Raw genomic sequence first — 10,225 nt, 5'->3', positions numbered from 1 at the left:
ATTTAGTGTTTGTAATTTCACATTAACTCAATATGAATACAAGTTACTGTATTGTATTGTCACCAACGTCTTGTGTGTTGTGGTTTTTAACATTTTAAAGGCTCAAACAGGCAAGACTCTTAATAAGGTTCCTTCAGCTGCTGCAATCCTTTCTTCTTTAAAAGTGGATTTATAATCCTCTATCAACATTAAATGGGTTCATCTGCCCTCAAATTAAATATCAGACCATCTCGGTCTCCAGTGAAACTTCGCTGCCTCTCTGTGGCTGCAGAAGGGTACTGTACAGTCCAGCAAGATGCTACAGCGACAGCTCACAGTAATTCAAAAATACATTTATTTCATTTCTAAAGAAAATAACAGAACAATCTAAAAGGCTGGATTACCAACTGAGCAAAGTGGGCAAATGCATCGAGGCCCCAGACCCCCTGGTGGCCCTAAAGGCTCCAGGTCACTGTATTCGTTTGTGGTTATTTAGTTAATGCAAATGTATTTGTTAATACTGTACACACTACTGAAATATAACTTGAATTTCTTTATTATTTTTGATATATGTTGTGCTTACATGGTGTATTTTACTAAATAAACATACAGAATGCATAGAGGGTGGGAAAAATGGGGTGGTTGATCAATGGGGTCAACAGCTAATTTTTTGCCACGGGGCCCCTAGTGGGTTAATCAGGCCCTGACAATCTAAAATTGTTTTTAAGTAGGAACACATTATTCTAAACTTTACACTGATTTTGATAATATTTTTCATTAACTTTTAGTATTGCAGGTAATTAGACTAGGTCTTACATTTTCCTGTGTATTAAAATGTAACATCTATACTGTCTATGCGCGGTATTTCACATTTCAACATTTTATAAATGTTAAAAATGTGGGATCTTTGTTAAGTGTTTTGGATTACAAAACCATCAGGACACAATGTCTTTCTCGGGTACTGTGAGGCGGAGGTGTGACCCAGATGCCCTTGCTGACTTTAACCAGGTGTCCTGCTTGGCCTTTAACATGACGATCTGTGGCACGACCCCTGCTGCGCCGGGCTCCGAACCCTGCCATTTCCTCCAAAACACCGCCAGCACTGTATCATTTCCCTGTCACCAAATGACTGGCTAGCTGTTGTGGCGTGCTAATGAGAGGAAGAGAGGGCAGATGAAGAGAAACTACAGGAAGACTGGTTCTTCATTTCCCCCGTGCAATACAATACACAGAATCAATCCTCCATCCTCCACTTGTCTGTCTGCAGCCACTTGGGCTGCAGGGAGAAATTAAGAGCAACACAGCAGTTATTAGCGTTGGAGAAAAACTCATTTGAAGAGATAAGAGTGCTGATTTCTATCCAGAAAAAAAAAATATCTGTGTGATTCAGTGGCTGTAATTTGTACATCATAATGTCACTTGTTTATCTTTGCAGATAATATTGCACCTGTCCTGTTTCTTCCTGGGCACATTAATATCATAAAGTTCCTACTCTGACAAATAAGCTTGTTTTCAATAATAAATGCGGAATTATTGTTCAGTAGTTATATTCCATTTTCATATCTGCACAAAATTCCCTCTAAGCACCTTCTCTTTGTGTTGATGAAAAATGTTTTTTTCTCAATGTTATTGAGCTATATGATCTCAACCTTGACTCTGGAGCTCCTACAGTATTTGAATGCATCTCTGACACAGACATGAATCATCCTATGCACTGCTCCTTCAGTGTATCTGCCTCATCACACTCAAACTTTAATCTGAACATCTTCTCGGTTTTCAATTAACCTCAATTAAATCAGTTTGAACAGATAACATTTTAGATAAGATGACTGTGTTTCTTTAGACTCATTCAAAGTTAAAGGTTTTATTTGGTCCGTATTAAGTGAATCAGATGCTAACAGAGAGTGCAGACAGATAAAGGATGGGTAATCTAATGTGTTGCTTTCTCATAGAAAGCTATCAGTGTCTTTGAATAGGTTTCTCCAACAGGCCCGGCTGAATGAATTACACTGATCTGTTAGTATTCTGCCTCTGCCGTACAAAAGGTCAATGTCAAATGCACCTCATTTAAAAGTCAATAGCAACCATGCACATCATCTCCTGGGAATTCTGTCCGGGAACCCTCCAGACGGCATTGTGTATCATTCAGTTAGTAGAGGGCAGCCAGAGAGCTTTTTTAATCTTGACCTTCCAATAAAATATGCTCCCTATCCCGAATTACATGGTCTAAAATGGAGACATAAGCTCCCAACAAATCATGCCCAGACTGGAGCATCTCCAGGGAGAGGTTCAACAGTGTCGGACACAGACACAACAGGTTCAGCACTGGCTAAGTGTCTATCTCCACTTCTTTATTTCCATTATCGTTAAATCTAAAACACACACACACATTCATACACCACAATGTCGGTATTGTCACCAATGAACCACACTGGATACAATAATAGTAATGCAACATTAAAAGTGTCTAACTGTAAATTGTAAGTAATTTTAAGACAACATGATAAAAAGCAATATGATCGGAATAAATGATTCAGTACTGTCTAAATGGAGAAGAAAGATCTGTTCTTAACACTGTTTGCAGAACACTGTCAGTAGATATATAAAATGTGTCTCACACGGACAGCAGCAGTGCCACTCCAGCTTCAATCCACTTGGCAGGAGACTGTTTGGTTCGGAGGTTGAAGGTCCACATAAATGTGGGCCCACGCTGCTTAGTGCGGTACACTGGACACTCGTAAGTATTCTTGAGCTCCTGCTCCTCTGCAGGCACCGCCCTAACATACAGCACCGGCATGGCTGGGCTCAGATCCCTCAAACCCGCCTCAGAGATGACTCCAGACTGAGTGTCCCAGCGTGCTCCTAAGAGGACCAAGGACATGAGATACTAACAGAGATGCTCATTTTACTAAGACATATGTTGCAAAATAATGTCAAAAGTCTAGGTCACTTAATCAAGTACAGCTTGAGGGTTGGAGGGATGTTGATTAATTCTGACCTTCCATGAAGAGTCCATGAATATAGGCCCCCTCCCGCGGTGGATGTCCAAAGTCGTCTTTCGTCTTCTTTGTTACGTCCACAGTCAGAGTCATCTTGTCCAGGGGCCACTGATTCTTGCGAGCAATGCTCTGCAGCACAGCTGGGAAAAAAGTCTGCATGTTAATATTTCTGGTGCATATATCATCTAAATTGTCTGTCTTGTTGGTTTTGAGATTGTGATCTTACCAGTGAGGAAAGACTGTGGGTTAAAGAGCCCCGGGAGCCAAACAACTGCAGGAAGGACCAAATCTTGAGTCCAGCTGTCCAGCTCTCGACAGCTACACATCAGATCACTGAACCTATTAAAAGAATAATGATTAATTAACATGGTATATCATTGCTTGAAGTCTTTACAATGTGTCTGCAAGAGTCTGCAGCCTAATATTAGCTTCATGTTTGAAGAATGAAGAATATACAATGAACAATGCAGTGGGATACATAATAAATAGCATTATAAAAAGGAGATATGTTGAATAAAAACTAATGTTTTTAGTTACTAGGAAGGAGTAGTTACCACTGTGCCAGTGTTTTAGTTGAGGGACAAGACAGTCTGGCCCAGGATTCTGGGACAGAGTCATTAAACAGGGCTGACTGCAGAGTCTCCATACTGGAGGAGATGGTGAGTTCTCCCTGTGGACAAAGAAATCCTCATTAATGCCACAGGATCTCACTGTTGATATAAAAAAAGTGTTTTTATATTTAGTATATGTCACGGTAGACTGTACCTTCAGGCCAAGATCCAGCTCATTAAGGGACTTCATTATTTCTGCCAGCAGAAGATTCATGCGTTCACACTCCTGGAAACAGACTAAAATGTAGGGGCTTCGCTTCGTTGTCTTTGTGATTATCTCTGCCATGTTATACTCCTCAGGAAGCTTGTCAAGGATGTCTTCAATGACAGACTTGACCTGACAAATAGAATACACATGGTTAGCTTATTTATGTAGGTAGGTCATTGTATTCTCTGCTGCTTCTTCCCAATAATGGTTATGTCTGCCTCCACACCTTCTCCTCTGTGCTCTGAGCTGCCCCCTCTCCTCTGGAGGAGTCCTGTGGCTGCAGGTCCAGCAGAGTCCTTAGGAGAATGTCTGAGGTGACAGTGAGGCACTCCAGCTCAGCATTTGGATGTAGACCGTAGAGAGTGGGGTTCTCAGATGGAAGATGTTTGTCAATATAACTGTGGTAACCGCTATAGTCCGTGAATGCAGGGGCCAGGAACCCAGGACACAGAAAGAGCTCCCCTTCAAACTGTCAATTGAAAATTTAAGAATTTCAAAGATGAAAACACACACAGTACAGCACACGATTTAATATAGAGAGTGAACATTGAAGCTAAACAGCCCTGATAAATCTTTGGAGAAACAGTAGTTGATAGCTTGGTAGTAAAGGTAAACTGGCAGAGGGGTAATCAGTCCTCTGGAGGAGTGAAAACAGATGAATTCTAATTGATGCGTCTATGAATTTAACACATGCTAAAGAGAAAAGCGCCAAATGATCACCTAACAATGCTTGTAGTGGAGTGTCATACAGCTGCTGCTAGCCAAATTTGGAACAGTGCACAGAGAAGTAATATCACCAACGTCAGGGTGGAAAAAATGGCAAAGACTTTAAGTGCAATATTGCAGTTTAGGTTTACATCCCAAGAGGGCACCCTTTACCTTAATAACACCACCAAGACATTCAAAAAAGCGTTTTTTCTTTACTATTTGGCAAAGTAAAATTGAATGCAACCGACTTTGAGTGTATGTCAAGTTTTGAAATCTTGAAAATTATACAATTAAACTTCTAGTGTGATAGTTTTGTTGAAACAAACATTGAAAAAATGAATAGATTCTTCTTACATGGCAACATGAACACTGACTTACCATTTTTGGATGCATGAACTCCTGCAGATAGGTTTTACACAGTCTTCTATCCCAGTCATCAGTGATGTGTCCTCCATACATGATCTCTCCAAAAAGATAGCACAGGTCCTCCCGGGGCACCTGCATGGACTGTAATAAACTTAGTCTGCAGACTGACACGACAATGCAAATATAAAGAGAAATGTAGTATTCAAATAATGAGGAGCATCTTAAACTACAAAGATTAAAGACAATGGTTATCAAAGTTATTTCAGGATCATCTCACAAATAGTTTCATGCAGTCACTATATTATCTCTTCCCAAATGAGCTCTTTTAATAATGATAAAGGTAGGGAAATGTAACAAAATTATGTTTCTTTGCACACACTGATCTAATGTATGACAGAAGAGTCTTTTCCTCAGCGGGAGATTATGATCCGTGAGGGTGAAGGAGGAAGAAAGGAACCTGTGATTCATAACAAATTACAAAAGCTGGCGGTTCACAATCATTTGTACCTGTATTGTTTTGCAAATTGCTTCCTTCATCAGCTCTAATTGCAGTGATCACTTATGTAGCGTTGTGAACTGTCACATTGGCTGCATGTAATTACATTTAGGATTACGCTTCATTGCCCTCCTAATGAATTCTCTGTATACGCACATACAGGTTACTGTTTGGTTAACATAATGAAGGACATTCGTTTTTGGAGGGCAGAATACCTAGGAGACATAATTGGTTGTGACCAGAGTAATAGGAGTTCTAAGAGAAATGCATTAGGAGTTGTGAGGGGTGCAGCACCCCACGAATGGATTTTTTGTCTTCATGAAATAAAGCTAAATTATAGGTTGCGTGTTCATAGTTATAAGAGAAGAAATGTGAAAAAAGACAACAACGAACATTTTTCACAAATAACAGTGGAACAAAAGATTTCAATAAGTAATTGGATACACTGTACTGTAATTCAACATCCCTGTCTGACAATAATGCCACTGCAAACACTATTATCATTATACATTTACACAGCTTAAGAAAGCAGTAGTAAAAAACAAATTAAAAGTTTTATCAAGTTCAACACTATTTTAAAATTGAATACGTTAAATTATCTTTAAAAATGGTGGTAAAAATACTTTGGTGTTGGCCTCTAAATAGTTGTACAGGACACTGGCTGAGATTGTGAGGTCTCCAGTGCTGAAGGGGTAGTTATGGTTCCACCCTTGGTGACCAAATTTACGGCGCTCCGTAACACAAGCATGAAAGAAGCAGAGGGAGAAGAACATGGAGTTGAACTCCTGCTCTCTGGAACACATATCCAGAGTGTCCTGAAAAGAGAGAGAGTCATAAATACAGATTACAGTGAATGCCACATTCAAAAAAATGTTTTAGAAATTATTTTAAAATTTCAACACACTTGACTGAAGTGGTTGAGGGCTGCATGCAGACTGGCATTCATGCCAGTGGGGGGCTCATTGGTGATTTTGATGGCATTCTCCAGTATGCCTCTGGGGATAACATGCTGCTCAGGGCTCGGTGATGGTTCCCCAGTGATGAACACCCTGTAGTTTGGGTGACTGTCCACCGCGGCTGTCTCCAGAAGAGCATCTAGAGAGGGCAGCCAGCGAGCCACCAGGTGCACATTCTGAACAATTACAATTTCAAAAGATTAGACAGATTATGTTGTAGGTTGATAAAAAAAATAAATGTGTTTTATATATATAGTTGTTTGTGTTCATTTGTGAAAGATTCATTCTAAAAAAAGTGAGAAAACATTCAGTGGCTCACTTGGCTGCAGGCTTCTCCCTTTGAAGGAGGCATTTATGGAGCTGATCTAGCCAATTATGGTTTTTATTGAACCAAATTGAGTTTATTTCTCTTGCTCACGGGGTGAGATAATATCATTAGGTGCATTACAGGCCTGCTAGAAAAGCAGCCTGAAGTCTCTACAGTCGACTAATCACTGAAAAGAAATGCTTCCTACCTGCAGAATGACCCAGTGTCCAAGTTTAGAAGCATTCTTCAGAGCCCTCTCAGCTACTTCCTCCTGTCCCTGTCCCAGGGATACGTTGTGCAAAGTGCCCTGCTCGATGGAAAATCCCAGCTTCAATCCTGCACAGAGAGAATATTTAGAATATGTATCCCTACCAAGTGATACAGGCGGTGTGAATAAACAATACCCGTAGTACCTAGTTTCTCTACATCTTTGAGTGGATCCACTCCAGGTGAGAGGATGAAGAACACAGGGGTTGATGGGCCACTGTCCTCATACAACTTGTCAAATTCCAGCCTGGCAGCCTCCACATATTTTGTACCCATGCTTTCCTCCACAAAGTTCCTACCAGGAGACATTGTCAAAAAGCTTATTGATGTACAGTACTTATAAATATAAATGTACAATAGTCATTTACTTACCTTAGTGTGTAGGTCATCCTATCAGGACGAAGTGCTCTAAGGATAATGAGCTTCTGGAGGGAACTTTTATTCTTCCAGTCCTGGGGAAGTCTTTCCTTTTCAGGACAACTGGATTCAACGATCTTCCTCCAGCGCTTTGGTGAGCTCTCCACGTCTCTGTCGAGTCCACTGAAGTCCTCCATCGTAGAAACTGTCTGCATCCAAATAACAGATATTGTAAGACATCTCTAAACAGTAGAAAATTATATGTAGTGATAACCCTGCTAACAAGAATGAAAATGAAATGAAAACATATATGATAAAACATGTTAGACCGTACCTTAATGGCTCCCCAGGCATGTGCAGAGAGGAAGGACACAGGACTAACTTTGCTAGTTTCCACAGGGAAACGCAGCAGGAAGTCAAACTCCTGAGCATCAATCAGGTGCTGCTTGAGCAGAATCTGAGGGGAAGGACCAAGAGCAGTTTGTAATGATCTATGTGGTATTGATCTCTTTTCAATCATTTCCACAATAATGGGAAAACTGCAAGAAAACTCTGGCAAAAGGACTGGGTAAACTCATGCAGGCTGAATAAGTGCCTCTGAATGTGAAATAGCCACATGAAGGACAGCTTTCAGAGCAGCACAATTTCTAAGATGAAAACAGTTGGCGCAATGACAGATAATTGCATTATGCCATCAGAACCAACCCCCTTGTCAGAACCAACTGTCTGAACAGCAGCCATGGGGGAAGGTGTGAGAGGTAATCAATAGCAGCGTATGGTCCCGCTGACTGCTTTTAATTGAAGTTAATGTGGGGGCAGAAAAGTACTTTGATTGATGAGGATGACAGGAGGCCCCACCTTTGAGGCGGCCCTCAGTCCCTCACCTGGAAGGCAGTGTGTGACAAGAAGGTTAACTTGTCTCTCTCAAACAGGCCCTGGCTGGTGTACAGGAATACAGAATAGGTGATGGCCTCAGTGAGGGTGTGCACTCGGGTCTTCACATCCTCGTCCCATTCTGCATGCTCCATTGCTTTGTTAAACACAGAGTTAAAGGTCTGGAATACAACCAAAATGAGGACAGTGCTCTGATAAGAAATACATTCATATAGCCAGGACCCAAGTTCTGCATTGGTTTGACAGTGAAACACAAAAAAACCCTGAAGTGTAGAAGGACACATTTAAGCGGATTTGTACAGACAACAGAATATTGGTCAAAGTGGACTATGAGCATTGTTTGAAATTCTGCAAAAAAAAACAATGTGTGTCCCCTGGGAGCACTTGAGGGGTGAAGGTTTCACCTTGAGAGAAAACTGGTACATGAGGTTAATCTTGCTGAGGTCATTGATGATGAAGAAGAGGAGTGATGCTCTCTCAGCTGCTGGGCGGTATAGTTCTCGAGCCTCGTTGATCTTTGTCTCATTCTCTCTGGCCTCCACCACCTGTGCTTTCCAATGGCACAAAATTAGCTATTAGGCTTTCAGTCATGCTCCAAAACTCTCTCATTACACATATTCCTAACTGCATATCATTTGCAGCTAGCTGCAGAGGCGCTCCCTGTGAGACATTCAAAAACACTTGAGTGACAAAAAGAGAACACATGCACTTGACTACTGTAAGACAACTGAGAGGACCCTGTTGGTATAATAACTTCACCTTGTACTGAATGTGAGCAGCTGTGGTCTTGGTGTTTTCGAGTTGCTCCACCAGAGAAATATCACCCAGAAAATTACCATGTGCTGCAGAGAGGCGATTCAACAGGTCATCCTCCAACCTCTTAAGCTCAATCTTGAAGTGGTTCTGCTGTGTGGTCAGCTCCATCTTGGGAAATGTGCACAAAACAGTTCAGATCTTTATATTTGGTATTATGGACTGATGTCTTACATGTAAAATCACTAATAAAAATACTTTGCTGTAGGCTTACCAGTCTACATCTTTCCTAAAATGCTTAAGGATTCACCTTTAAGGCCTCCAGGTCGGGCCTTTCCCGGGACACTACCTGTCCCAGCAGCTGCTCCTCCAGGCCCACCGGAGTCACAGTGAAGTTGATGAGGGTGGCCTGGGCCTGGAGCTCAGGAGGAAAATGTGGATTGGCCAACTTGGTGTGGATAATAAGTTGAAAGTTACTGTTGTATTCACACTCCTTGCCCCCAATTCGAATGTACCTGCATAACAGGAGAGCGCAATTTAAAAAAAATTACCTGAAGGCCAATAACAACTTAACTGCTGTGGTGTCATATTCCTGAAGGAAAGGTCACTGATGATACATTTAATGAACAAAAAACGAATACAGAAAGTATTTTTTTAACTTTAAACCATATCACACATTCTTCATCTTCAAAAACTAAGCATGAAATTAAGTTATACTTAACTGTTAAGCCAGCATGGACGAGAAGTCCTAAAATTACTATGGTTGACATCTTGACAAATACTGAATTTGCACGTTTACAGATCCATCTCCATGACAACTGAGCAAACTAATTAGTTAAAACCTTCAGAAAAAGCTCATCAATGGAATTTGAGTTTGTTTTGTGAAACTACAATTTCCAAGGTCCAGAGAAAACTTTTATGTTCAGAGTTATTGTTTACAAATCAAATCACTTTTTTTCTTACTGGCAAGGCACTCAAATATGAGTGCAGGTGATTTCAAAATCATTTAGACAAAAAAAAAAAGAATCATGATGACGATGATGATAATCGCCATGATGATGGTCCTATAGAACATTTGACCTATTTTTGAACCCATCGATCTCTCACTTTCATGCATTGCAACTTCAACAATGGGAAGAACTTCACTCCGGCTCCAAATGTCACTTCCACTGTGGACTAACAATCTTGAAAAAATATGAAAGATTATCACCACAGCAGCCAATATTTATCTGTTCCTGCATTTCAATTAAATTAGCACTGGCTTGACGAACCTGGTGGCTTTTCATTTTTCTCTAATTACCCCTTGGATGTCAGGCAAGGCCCC

At 40.8% G+C, this 10,225-nt stretch overlaps 1 protein-coding gene across 1 annotated transcript in view; it reads right to left on the bottom strand.

The window, feature by feature from the left end:
- Nucleotides 1-2,593: 2,593 nt before the first annotated feature.
- Nucleotides 2,594-10,225, bottom strand: part of LOC139290165 (dynein axonemal heavy chain 11) — a 37,030-nt gene continuing 29,398 nt past the window's right edge. The window contains exons 66-82 of the mRNA XM_070911858.1: nucleotides 9,212-9,416; nucleotides 8,908-9,072; nucleotides 8,553-8,693; nucleotides 8,139-8,309; nucleotides 7,589-7,711; nucleotides 7,270-7,463; nucleotides 7,044-7,192; nucleotides 6,839-6,966; nucleotides 6,272-6,499; nucleotides 5,991-6,182; nucleotides 4,884-5,003; nucleotides 4,024-4,266; nucleotides 3,744-3,926; nucleotides 3,533-3,648; nucleotides 3,205-3,317; nucleotides 2,978-3,118; nucleotides 2,594-2,841 (exon numbers count right to left, since the gene is read on the bottom strand). Of these exons, the coding sequence (XP_070767959.1) occupies nucleotides 2,594-2,841; nucleotides 2,978-3,118; nucleotides 3,205-3,317; nucleotides 3,533-3,648; nucleotides 3,744-3,926; nucleotides 4,024-4,266; nucleotides 4,884-5,003; nucleotides 5,991-6,182; nucleotides 6,272-6,499; nucleotides 6,839-6,966; nucleotides 7,044-7,192; nucleotides 7,270-7,463; nucleotides 7,589-7,711; nucleotides 8,139-8,309; nucleotides 8,553-8,693; nucleotides 8,908-9,072; nucleotides 9,212-9,416 (2,860 nt within the window). The remainder of the gene's footprint in view (nucleotides 2,842-2,977; nucleotides 3,119-3,204; nucleotides 3,318-3,532; nucleotides 3,649-3,743; nucleotides 3,927-4,023; nucleotides 4,267-4,883; nucleotides 5,004-5,990; nucleotides 6,183-6,271; nucleotides 6,500-6,838; nucleotides 6,967-7,043; nucleotides 7,193-7,269; nucleotides 7,464-7,588; nucleotides 7,712-8,138; nucleotides 8,310-8,552; nucleotides 8,694-8,907; nucleotides 9,073-9,211; nucleotides 9,417-10,225) is intronic.

This window comes from Enoplosus armatus, chromosome 9, assembly GCF_043641665.1.
Source record: "Enoplosus armatus isolate fEnoArm2 chromosome 9, fEnoArm2.hap1, whole genome shotgun sequence".
Lineage (NCBI taxonomy): Eukaryota > Metazoa > Chordata > Actinopteri > Centrarchiformes > Enoplosidae > Enoplosus > Enoplosus armatus.
Note: the sequence above shows the minus strand (reverse complement) of the source record. Positions and strands in the feature narration are given on the sequence as shown.